The sequence below is a fragment of the Ixodes scapularis genome, unplaced genomic scaffold (assembly GCF_016920785.2).
Source record: "Ixodes scapularis isolate PalLabHiFi unplaced genomic scaffold, ASM1692078v2 PGA_scaffold2__306_contigs__length_199485367, whole genome shotgun sequence".
NCBI classification, from domain to species: domain Eukaryota; kingdom Metazoa; phylum Arthropoda; class Arachnida; order Ixodida; family Ixodidae; genus Ixodes; species Ixodes scapularis.
The window spans coordinates 22,512,228-22,525,369 of record NW_024609857.1 but is presented as its reverse complement, the minus strand read 5'-3'; the positions used below and the strand labels follow the sequence as shown (position 1 = coordinate 22,525,369).

The window sequence follows — 13,142 nt, the reverse complement described above, 5'->3', positions numbered from 1 at the left end:
TTCTCCTCTCAGTGAACGCTCCTCAGTATCTTCGAAGTCCACGACGCTTGGAAGTGGGAGCATGCTCGGCCCGGAATCGTAACATCCCTTCCCGGAAACAAATGGAAAAAAGATCTGCTCCAGGTACCTCACCCAGATTTTTCAAGAACATTCAGTGAGCCGGACGATTTGGAATCTCCTATCACGCTCTTCAGGAAGTTCCTCGCAAACGACACGCTAAAGAGGTTAGTCGAGCACACAAACCTCTACAGCACGCAGAAGTACGGAAGTTCGGTCAATACCACTGCTTTGGAACTTGAGCAGTATATTGGTATGTACCTACAAATGGGACTGGTGAAAATGCCCAACGTCAGGTCCTATTGGGAGCAGGGCACAGGGTACTCACCTATTGCAGATACAATGTCTCGTAACCGTTTCTTGAGACTTATGAAGTGCCTCCACGTTGTTAATAACCTGGAAGTTACAGAAGAAGAGAAGAAGGACAAGCTGTGGAAGCTTCGACCCTGGATTTTGGGACTGCAACGCAATCTTGCAAGCATCGAACAAGAGGAATTTAATGCGGTTGATGAAATCATGGTCGCATTTACAGGGAGGAGCTTTCTAAAACAATACATTCCCAACAAGCCGACACCATGGGGGTTCAAGCTATGGGGACGAGCTGGTACGACTGGCATTCTTTACCAGTTTGAAGTTTACCAGGGACAGTCCAATCAAGAATACAGATATGGGCTTGGAGGCGACACTGTCCTTAGCATGTGCAATGAAGTGCCATCCGATGAAGGTTTCAAAGTTGCAGCTGACAACTTTTTTAGCAGCTTGGATCTTGTGGAAGAGCTCACTGGAAGAGGCATCCAATTTGTTGGAACGTTGCGCCAAAACAGACTCGGAGATTGCAAGCTTTTGGATGAAAAAACTTTGAAAAAGCTTGGCCAAGGCGCACATGACCATAGAGTGGATAATGCGAAAGGCCTTGCTGTTGTTCGTTGGTTTGACAGAAAAGCCGTGACACTTGTGTCAAACTTTGTGTCGGTAGAGCCAGTAGGACATGTAAAAAGGTATGACCGTAAAGCCAAGGTGCACATTGATGTCCCCCGGCCGGATATCGTGGCTGTTTACAACAGTTTCATGGGAGGTATTGACCAGCACAACTACCAAGTATCCCTGTACAAGTACACCATCAGGTCTAGGCGCTGGTATTTATACATATTTTACCACACCATCTACATCTGTGTTGTGAATGGATGGAATATCCACTGGCGCCAATGTGCACAGCTTAACACAAAGCCAATGAAGCTAAGAACATTCATTGCAATGTTGTCGGAAAGCTTGATGCTGTCAGGGAAAGCTCCAAGGGGACGGCCGGCGTGCTTGCCATCACCTCCAGCGAAGAAAAGGAAAGTTACGCCAAAAGAGCTGCAAAACGACATCCGAAAGGATGGTGTTGGGCACCTACCACTTGTCACCAGCAACAGGCTACGATGCAAGAACTGTGTACCAAGCGCAAACAGATTCAGCTCCATCATCTGTGCAAAGTGTGAAATCACCCTGTGCGTCAACAAGGACAGAAACTGCTTCTATGAGTACCACAAGCCACGAGCCTATGGCTGTGCACTTATGCCTGAAGAGAGCCCACTGTATCATATGTGATACGCTGAATATTTTATTAATTGGAAGGTATTGTATTACGATTTCAGCATGAATATAGTCTGTTCGAGGTTAGAAGGCAATAAACATGTTCTCGTGTTTTTTTTTTCAAAGTCCTTGTGCTAGTGGGCTTTACAGGGTTAAGGAAAGCTCTAAGCGAGAGCAGACAACAACGCGAATGGACCAGAAGTTTCCAGAAGGGCAACGTCGGGCCTCCGGGCGTGGGAGCCGGTGCATTGCCACCGCGGCCACTTGCACGCGGCTGCAGACTAAATTCGGCGGGGCTATCAGGCCTACAACATATTGCCGCGCGCAGGGCTGAGAAAGCAACGCTCGATCACGAACCTCTAGAAAGTTCTCGTTTATTCTTGTTCCAGACGTAACATCTATCGTTTATCCCTGCTTTTGTTGTTCCAGAAAGTGCGTGTTCATTCTCGCCCCGAGCGCGCTACGCTCGAACCTTCTCCGCCGAATCTTCGAGATAGTGACTCACCTTAGATAAAAGGCCACCCGCGACCTTATCGAGTCAGTTTCGCCCCAGCCTTCGACTCTGCTGCTGCGCCGACTTCGACGCCCGCGACGCTCTGTTATTATCTTTTGTACCTTTTTATTTTTGGCAGAAGTTCGCCACATTAAACGTTTATTTATTCCTGTTTATTTCTTGTTTATTGGTCACCACCCGTGACAATATCCCCCTAGCCACTTGGGCTTCCGAACGCAGCCACCGTTTTTACCCTTGTCGACTGATGCCAGACACTTTCCTTTGTGCTGATTCGGGAGCAAACAATAGCTTGCACGTTCAGCGTACGTTGCTCGAATTTGAAACTCAGTATGTTTAATCAATGCTAAGAGTAATTCGCTTTATGAAATGTCTCGGCTTTACATGACTTTTCAATTTGAAAAGCTGAGCTCAGGTGTACTCCATGGATCGGCATTCACTACAGTCTTGCGAAATCCAGCTGCAGCGCAGGAAACGTACGTACATGAACAGAGACATAAAAGCGCAGTAAACACCTATAGCGCCGTGAAAAATGCCAGGTGTTTCGAGCACAACATGTACGAGCTTTCCCCTTTTCTGTTCTTCTTTTACCTCCGATAAGTTGAATAAAACAGAAAACGATAAGTGTGATAAAAAAAGTTTTAATATACACATTGTGTTTTTTCATTTTTATTTTTGTAATTGCATTTGATGTCGTCATCTTGTTCTTAGAGCATAAAAAAATAGGAGGTTGTTCTTTGGGCATAGAAGGAGAAGACAATACGAACCATGAGTTGTGAGTCAGCGCCGAGTGAGTATATTTTTTTGTGTCTGTCTGTGAGTGTTTCTCTTGTCGTGCGGGGGCTGTAACGTTAATCAGCATGAACTACCAACTCGCCCAGTCAGCAGTCTATCAGCTTTTGGCCGCTTCTATACTCCGCGACAACTTTTCTTGGCAATGCAGCGGAAGGTACAGGCCCGCGTCTTCTCTCCCATTTTAAATGTGCGCGGGCTCTCCTCTCTCCCCGAAAATGGGGGAGGAGGAGAGCCTGCGTACACTCAAATTGGGAGAGGGGACGCCGGCCTGTACCTTCCACTGCATTGCCAAGAAAAGTTGTCGCGATCCTTCGCGTTTCATCCTCCCACTCCTCCCAGAAAACATATTCGCAACTCCAGCGCGCCGCTCGCCCTCCCGCGGACGAACGGAGAACCAGAGGAGCGGGGACGGCAGCGGCGGCGGCGGCGCGGAAACGGTGGCAGGGACTGTCGGCCTTGATGCGTGAAACCGTTGTAACGAAAAAAGTGAGCGCGTTAAAAAAGGAATTCTTGTGCTCCGCCTTGCAACAGTCTTGCACGAAGGACCGGGATGTGTAACTTTTTCGGTCGGGACTTTTCGTGTATAGCATAAGCTGCGGAATTCTGGTCTTGTGCATGACTGCCTGCTCAATCTGTGCTCAACGTGACGGAAAACGCTCCCACTAATAATGAAGAACTCTATAGTACGGTTTACGGAAGGTCTATTCTTTGCCATAAGTAGGAGAAAACTCGTCGCGCAACGGTATGTCAAGCAATACAAATCGGGAATGGGTTCGCGTTTTAAGGCCGTAGGAACATGACCATTTATTCCAACACTTTAAAAAGACAGAATGCCCGTACTTGCTTTCAGGATATTACAAAGCAAAAAGGGAAATGATCGAAGCATTTTGAGCGCGTCTGTGTTAGCCAGCCGTTCGTGACGAGAGCTTAGAACGCGCAGTTTTGGCCAGAGGGACCACAATGTTGCAAATAACACGGTACAAAAAATGTACGGTATATTAAAATATTTATTTTTCATAGAGCAATAAATCAAACTCCTAAACAAGCCGATTATGTTAATAGGCAGTTTTTGCGTACCGCACGGCACCCCTAAAGGGGTATTCACACGGGGGAGAAATCCCGGGGATTCGGCACGCGCGCATCACGAGATGAAAACGCGAGGCTTTTGCACATCGCAAAGCCTGACGTTTTCGTCGTGGGGTGCGCGTGCCGGGGAGAAATCCCCGGGATTTCTCCCTCGTGTGAATACCCCTTAAACTTCAGTTGAACGTACAGCGCACTGACGTTCAACCGGCGCTACCAACTTTCACGAGCGGCTTGATAGCCGAGTTGTGCAACTTATTAAAATAGCTTAAGTAAGTGTAAAGGACTGTAAAAAAAAAAAAAAAAAATCGGGGTTTTCTGGGCTTTACTGCAAAACCTTGGCTTTTTTTTTTTTTCCGGTACTCTTTGATGCGTACTTTAGCTGTTTAATATCTTATATTGCGCCGTCATCAAGCCTCTCCTAAAAGTTGGGGCCGTCAGTTTGACGCCAGTGGGCTGCACGGCGAACTGAAGTTTTGGAGTGTCGTATATGTGACTGTCACAGGCTCGTCCGGGGTTGGTAATAAAAGGGTCGGGAGACAGAGAGTTAGAAAAAAAAACATAAAAACAGGGCATATATTTGCACACACAAAAGAAATATGAGTATGGAAGGAAAAAAATTTAATAAGACTATAAGTAAAGTCACAAGAAAGAAATAAGCAGTTCGAACTACGGGGCTATCGTCCTAGAGATTCACCGGCATATGTCGTGACGAGGCTCGGTTCCTGGCTTCTGTAGCAGCTCAGTCCAGGGACGGTGTTGAGGTGGCATAGATGCTCATGCCTCCGCTGTTCCCTTCACACCGTGCGTATATATATAGCGGCGGGTTCTGGTTCATGTCGTCGATACCGGGACACAGCCGGTCAGATCCTTCAAGCAGCTGCCGAACGTCGCGGCTCGTGCTCTTCACGCACCTTTTTCCGCACCCTTCACTTCGTCCTTCACGTTCTTCCTTCCACAAAACCATGACAGTGACAAAGGATGTAAAAACTACAACATCTTTTTTTTAGAGTGATGTGCACGGCAACGCTTCTGGAGCGCACTGAAAATTGTGCTTCAAAGGCGCAGCGCGAGCTTGCGGTTGTAATGCTACACCGCACAGTAGCCTGTGGTAGCAAACGTTCTATCAATGCCCATAAAGCAGTTTGATTGCGTGTGGCAATACACTAAAACCGAGACGGTGAGCAGCGAGTTGTGAGGCTGGGACGCGACCAATGCTGTGAACGCTGCTCTTCCGAAGCTTGACGGTCACCGTTCGCGGCTCTATTTTTAGAGAACTAAGTTCCAAGCAAAGCGAAAACATATCTTCATCACCCTGAAAAAAATTCTGCCACTAGCAGTAACGTGGCCGGTGCCTAAAACGCGCTTGCTCACCACAAAGCTTCGCAGTTTGAGGTTTCTGCAACTTTTAATTAACAGCATGCTAGTTTTCCTAACGTGCATCCACATCTCCGTCACCTGTAATATGATCCCTCCCTAACCGCTTCGCATTTGTAGACAAATAAATGATTTTTAGCGCGCTGAAGAGCGCCAGCGAGCAGGCGCACGGGATATCCTGAAGAATCTATCCCCGTCTCTACCGCCATCTTGGAACTACCGTCCCGCCACCTATAGGGCGTTGGAGTTGCGGGTACTTCGAGGTGACGAAGCTTCTCCGAGTCCGCCCCTCCTTCATCCTAGCTCGCCTACACCCGGCACGGGCTCACATACACACACACGCGTGTTTGGTCCCCCAGTTTGGCTAATGGTTCCTGGAATACGTCCGTTCTGATCTTGAAACATCCAGCGAAGGTCAGGACCCGTTCGTCCGGTTGTCCGGAAGTCGTCGCACGCGCTGTTAAACACCAAACTGCGCCTTGCTGTCGAAGTGCGGCTTCTATGTCCCCCTTCTTCTCGCGCCGGGGGGACGCCCGAGTATGCTTAAGCCGGTTCGGAGCTTAATAATCTGGATTTATTGGTATTTACCGAAAACATCGTACCTATACATATAGTCATGAATGGCAGGAGCAGAAGCGGCGAAAATCCCGTCTCAAACTGAAAATTTAATGGGGAAGCTTGTGCCAAACAAAATAAACGTGACGTCGCAAAGGAAGGCCATCGGCGCCCCCGATGGCCTTCCTTTGCGACGTCACGGGAAGAGCGCTACGGCCTTGTCTTCTAGGAGGTGTTGAGCGGGGCCAGATTGTACCAACGACGAACGGAGGAGCCACCCAAAAAGGCTGTCTGCCTCGGTCGGCCGTTGCCCAAGAACGCCACCAGCGAGCTGCCCGACAGGTGCCGCCAGCCCGCAACCTGCCCGAGAGCTGCTAGCCCTTGACCTGTTCATGACCGACGAAGGAATCCTCTCGAACCACCCCCGAGCTACCGGCCTGCGGACCACAAGGAGCCAACGAGCCACCCGATAACGACGCAGCCCGTCGACCTGTTGAACAGACCATCAGTAAGCGACCCGACGACGGCGACCATTCCAGCCAGTAGTATTCAAATATTAAAAGTATTTGCCTGTCTCCTGCTTGCTCTCAACCGAGGGAGGAACCCCGTTACCTGAGTTTCGGATCAAAACTTTACAACAGCAACCGAGAGCGAGACAAGAGCACTGCACGAGCCGGAATTTCGAGGCAAGGCCCGGTAGGGACACGACCCGGGCCCGGCCCGGGCCCTACAGAATATTTAATTTCTAGGCCCGTCTCCACTCGGCCCGGTAGAGACACTGTCCGGGCCCGGAAGGAGCCCGGCAGAATATTTAGACATGAACCCGAGACCGCCAAAAATTTTAAAATATGAGCCTGAGCCCGGCCCGAGCCAGACGAGCATGAATCTAAAAACTGTCTAAGCATAAAGCATGCACTCTCCGGCTGTCCTGGTACAGTAAATACGTTTTCTTTTCTCCACTTAAAAGCTTTCCAAGTGCAACACGTCTTTTGTTATTTATTTTGAACGGCGCCATAGCGACTTCGCACTTCGCTTGTTCATTTTCATTGAACCTAAAAATCAATCAATGAATGAGCACACTTTTTGTTATCAACCATATAGAATTTGCGGCACACGACTGCCCGGGCCGGCCAGGGCCGGCACGGCTCGTGAGATGTTTTATTCAAGCACGAGCCCGGCCCGGGACCCAGAGAAACCGTGCTACCCGGCACGAGCCCGGCCTGCGGGCCGGGCCGAGCTCGGACCTTTGGGCTAGCCCGGAACCGTGCAGTGCTCCAAGCGAGACTGACTCGACAAGGTCCCGCGCAGCTCCCTTTCTAGTGTGAGTCGGCATCTCAAAAATTCGGCCCAGAAGGTTCGTGCGTTCAGCGTTTGGAGTGAGAATGAACAGGCACTCTCGAGAAAAAAGAAAGTATGACGAAATGATAAATGTTACGTCTTGAGTAAGAGTAAACACGAATCTACTAGAAGTACTTGACAGGTCTTTAATTGCACGGCACCGCGCGCGGTTTTATACCTCCCTTTAAAAGAGCATTGTCCCGATACAACACAAAAGGAAAACAAAAATGGGTAATAAAAAAATACGGTGAGCCGAACTAAATATTCAGCGTCACAGGCCTAACCCATGTAGGACGGCTGGAATCGAACGACGTGGACCATTTCGGGTCATAGCTGCAGCGGTGTCCTGATGGTCGGGTTCCGTCGGGGAGTTCCTCCTAGTTCAAGTCCCCAAGGCGGCGAACAACCTTGTAGGGTCCGAAGTAGCGTTTTAATAGTTTCTCGCTGAGGCCGCGGTCTCGAATGGATGTCCACACTTATACCCTCTCTCCAGGCTGGAACTCCACGTCGCGACGGCTAAGGTTATAGCAGCCAGCGTCGACACGTTGCAGGTCCTTTATGCGAAGGCGGGCTAGCTGGCGTACCTCTTCTGCTCGTTGGGTGACAAGGTGGGCGTCGTCGGTGCCGTCGTCCGTCGGGTCGCGGGGCAGCATTGCGTCGAGCATCGTCATCACCTTTGTGCCGTGCACCAGCCGAAAAGGTGTAATCCTAGTGGTCTCTTGAACCGCCATGTTGTACGCAAACATGACGTAAGGCAACACCTCATCCCACGTTTCGTGTTCCACGTCCACGTACATTTATTTATGTATTTTATTTAGAAATCCTGTTCTCCCCTTTTAAAGGTGTGGGGAATCAAATGTAGCATTAGTATACAAAACATATGATCAGCAATTCAACACTGTCGCTCCACAACTAGATTTCAGTAAACATCAGTTTAAACAGATTACCAGCGTAAGCCACAGGAAGTGCACACATGAATCCCAAACAAAGAACAAAAAATTAAAATATTTTGCTCATATATCGCAACTTATAGCAAAAATAACTCTTGTTACAACCTATGGCAGAAACATCTTATGGTACAAAGTCTAAACAATATGGCCTCCCTGATATAGGAGACAATAAAATACTCACTTCAAAATAGCTTTTTCAAATTCATCTGTACTTATAGTCAGCCAGTGCAATCTTATGCCGTAGATTATTTCATTCCCTGATAGTTTTTGGAAAAAAAAAAAGTATTTAAAGATCTCATTGTTACATTTTGAAAGTTCCGATTCTTGTTCATTAACGTTTCCTACTTCCCTTAGAGTGCGTGGTTTTAATTTAGAATGTGCATGAATATTGTATAAGTGATTAGAAATGAGAAACATATATTTTAGTCGGGCTATCTTTCAACGGGTCGAGAGTAGTAGAAGACCTGTTTTCAAAATATCTTGAACTAAATCAAACCGCTTATATTCGAATAAAATAAACCTCGCCGCCTTTGTTTTAATTTTTTCGAGTTGATCAATATCCGTTTTTCTATATGGGTCCCAGATCATCACAGCAAACTCCAATGTTGACCTAATATAGGTTTTGTAAGCCATTAACTTCACCAAGGGCTGTTAGGATTTTGTATTAAAAACCAAAGATTTTTCGTAGCTGTTCGACATGTTTCATTAATATGTTTAACCTAACTTAAGTGTATCGAGATTATAAAACCCAAGTATTTCTAATCGTCGACCCCAACTAATGGACAGCCAATGAACTCGCAAAGAAAGGAAATAGCATTTTTGGTTTTGTTAGTTATTCTAGCAAAAATAGTTCTCTGAGTATTTATTTCCATCTCCCATCTTGAACACGAATCTTGAATAGGCCTAAGAGACGTACTATCGGGGAAAAATGAAATGCGAACAGAGGAGCGCGTGGCTCGCGGTACAGGCTGCGCCGCCTGGAAGTGAGCCTAGAAGCGAGGGTGCGTGGCCTACTCCGACGTGTTCACGCCCCTCCCTCTGCGCTCCCCGAGCTTCTGCAGTGCGCCTCTTAGTGCGCTGAAAGCTATCACCGCTATCTTTCCTGGCTTAGCGCGTGCGGTGCAAAGAAGCTCGCCGCACTCGCCGAGCAGGCAAAGATAGCGGTGACAGCTTTCAGCGCACTGAGAGGCGCTCTGCCGAAGCTGGGGGAGCGCCAATCGAGGGGCGTGAACACATCGAGGTAGGCCACGCACCCTCGCCCCTAGGTTCACTTCCAGGCGGCGCAGCCTGTACCGCGAGCCACGCGCTCCTCTGTTCGCATTTCATTTTTCCCCGATAGTACTTAACTTGCTTTGGTCGTTTTAATTTTTAATTTTTTTTAAATATAATAAACAATCATCCGCAAATAACTGTACAGTAACACCCGCATTTACTTCAGCCGCGATATCACTATTATAAACTTAAAAACTGACCCCTGGGGAGCACCATAGGGTACCCCAGTTAATGTTTTCGAATACGTGCCGTTTATTTCTACGTACTGCACTCGGTTAGATAAATATGCCCGGCCTACTGTATGAGGCTCTGATTAATCTCATTCCAAGAAAACTGATGAAGTAGTTTACAATGAGGCACTCGATCGAATGCTTTAGATAGATAAAGGCAGATAGCGTCAGTCTGACCTCGCTCGTTGGAAGAAGCCGCAAAATCGTGAAATGTTTCCACGAGTTGCGTGAATTGGTGGATAAGTGCTAGCGAAACCAATGTTGATTAGGAAACAGATCCTATAGACGATTCAAAAACCGCGTATAATGCTTTGTACACAATATGCTCAAATAATTTGCACACAGTGCACGTTAAAGATATGGGTCAAAAATTTTCAATTTTGTGCTTACTGCCTTTTTTAAGAATTAGCACGACCTTCGCACTACGCCAGTCAGGGGAATGTGATGTTGTTGTAACGATGCCTGAAAAATAATAGCACGATATTTTGAAATCCTTTCTGCATATCTTCCTAAAAACTCATTCGATATTTTGTCCTGTTCCATGGACTTCTTTACATCTATATATATGGTGGGAGAGAAAATATTCCCTCCTCGTTGATAAATAAATATTTCATAATACTACGTCCGGTATTAGACCTCAAATCCTTTATGTAAGCACCATCGTTGGTAACAGACACACTGTGAAAATATTCATTAAACTTATTAGCTATGTCAATTGCGTCTGCAATAACCTCATAATTCTGAAGGATATATTCAAGTCGTTCTTTCCGAAATAAGTGAAGCCAAACGTTTTCTGGTGCAGATTTAATAAAATTTGGCAGAATTTCAGAAAAATAGGGATTTCTACCTGTAACAAGCTTTCATTTTAGAAGGCATGAAATATCTGAAAAACTCCCCTTGTTTTCTCTTTGTCTGCGAAACTTACGCTTGATTCTGCGCTTCAGTTGGATAATCTATCGGGTAAACCGGGGATTAGATATTTTTGTTCGTTTAACTTCTTAAGGTATTCGCGACTCCAACTAACTACAGGTGGCGCCACTCATTTTCCAAAATGGCGGTGATAGTGAGGGTCGGAGATGCGTGCCGGCTGTTGAGTCTGTCTAGTGTACTGACTTCACTGAGCGACACAAATTATTTCTGGTAATACGAGGAAGCTAGGGGGTTATGAGCGCATGTCACCTCTCTACCCTGAAAACAAGAACGGTGTTTAGAGTAATAAGTATGCAAGGATGCGGGTTTTAATTCTTGAGCGAAACCGAAACTAATCTGTATTTTGAATTTTATTTATCAATATAGGTCTTAATTTCGGGTTCTTTCATAACTCAAGAGGTATCTCACATCGTAATTATTTAGTTACAGAAGTTGTTCGCGGAAACATTATTTTGTGGCACACATGTTCGAACCAGGCTGATATTTGTAGTTGCTGTAGTTGAAAACATCAGTGCTGATATTTGTGCGTTCTCGTTGCCCTTTCTCGCTCAGATAATTGTCATGGAAAATAATGAACTGCGGGCCTTTTAATGGGTTTTGGGGTATTTAGATGATTAATTGGTTTAACAGTATTCCCAGCATAAGAATAAGAGAATAATTCCAATTTTTCCAATATGTCCACAAAACGTATAAATTAATAAAGGCTTTTTTCACTGCAACAACCCAAAGACGGAATCCGACTCAGGCAGCTGAAGTGTGTGTATGCTTTTTATAGGACACATAGGACTTTATATTATATCCACTGTTAGACTGTTTGTCTATTTGATAATGATGTCAGAGTTCTAATATGCTAAAAAGAAAACGAAATTCTTCCTTTCTGGAAAGGCTATTAGGGTTAAATGGCTATTTTCGTAATCTCGGCATTAATTGGGGGCTTACATTGCCGCGATTTGTATTAATAATAATATTATTAAAATTCAGATATTTTAAGACCTAATTTTGCAATCTCTAATATAATTTTTTGCTTATGATGTAATTTCAAAAGCGCGAACAAATATGACATTCAAAAGTGTAATAATTATCATCACTGGTGCCAATTGCAACATTTTAATTACCAAGTAATGAGATAAAAATAGTCTAAAATTAATGAAAACATTCTAGCTAATGAGAAATCTATGTAAAATACATTATTTCTGGGTATAGTATATTTTGCTATCGAAGTCGTGACTTTTAACCGTCGACGAAACGTCCAAAAGTCGCCGCCAATATCCTTCCAAACCAAATGACCAAACTGAAAAAAAAAAAAAAAAAAAAAAATTATTGTTATTTTTTTTATACCATTTAGTTACTTTCATTTTTACGCTCCGTCGTTTTGCCAATCTCAGCCTTTCCAGTTCGAAGGAACGCCTACCTGCTTGCACGCCTGCTCACTGCAGCACGTTTCGTTGGCGTTGGAAGCCGGTGAAACAGTACTGAGTTTTGGTACTGCGTATACGAGCGAACGCAAGCGCTGTGTGTTTGCGTTAGTTTTGTTTGTTCCACACTGCGCGCGCGCGGAGCCCAAAATTTCGGTTTTGGACAGCGGATGGCGATGAGGCGCACGCACAACCTGGAGCACGCAACTTTAACGCAAACGCACACCGCTAGCGTTTGCTTCTATGCGCAGTAATAGAACTCTCCAGTAAGATACAATCCCATACCGGCTGCAGCACTACGTTGGGACAGTGAAGAGTGTTGTTTGCATTCGGAAATGACATTTAGCGAGCCATGATCGCGAGCAGTTCCGCCGTGCCCGCTGAGCAGGAGAAACAGGGGACCCTCATTAGAGCGCTTCCCGTTTCCGCCGCGGGAGGGCGAGCGTCGAGCTGGAGACGCGAATAAAATGTTCTAAGCAATAGGCAACAATGCGTTTAAGTCTATCCCATAAATAGTCTACGTTACATGCACCATCGGAAGCTCGAAACTGATCTGGTGCTAGCTTAAGGGAGTCTAGCACTCTGGCGTCGTCCGCTTATGATCGGAGATGCCATCGTGAATAGATACTTGGTGCTTGGATATAATACTGCCCAGAAATATTAAATCTAACAGTGAACTGGTGTTTCAAACTTCACCAGTGCTACCCGCGACAACCTGCGTCAAGCTATTGCCAAATGCAATATCGAGTAGAATTTTGCAATGATTTATTTCACGTTCCTCGTATCAAACTCATTCCAATATATTCCCGGTAGATTAAAATCATCGGCAATAGTAAGTCTTGTTCATAGTTTTATTTTATTTATGAGGTAGGCATGAACTGCTTATAAAATTGAAATAGAAGCATCCGGAGGCTTACAAAATACCGAGATGACATAATGTGTATTTTCTTCTGAATTTTTTTCTATTACCTCCTACTCATTATTAGTTTTAAGGTTCAACGCCGGCCCACCTCCTCTGGTTTCTCTATCTTTCGTGGCCATCTTATCACCTGAT

The 13,142-nt window shown here is 45.8% G+C and overlaps 1 protein-coding gene across 1 annotated transcript; it reads left to right on the top strand.

The window, feature by feature from the left end:
- Positions 1-399: 399 nt before the first annotated feature.
- On the top strand, positions 400-1,647 carry LOC120842611 (piggyBac transposable element-derived protein 3-like). Its single transcript, XM_040213752.1, has one exon. It carries the CDS (start codon positions 400-402, stop codon positions 1,645-1,647), a length of 1,248 nt encoding a protein of 415 aa, XP_040069686.1.
- Positions 1,648-13,142: the final 11,495 nt, after the last annotated feature.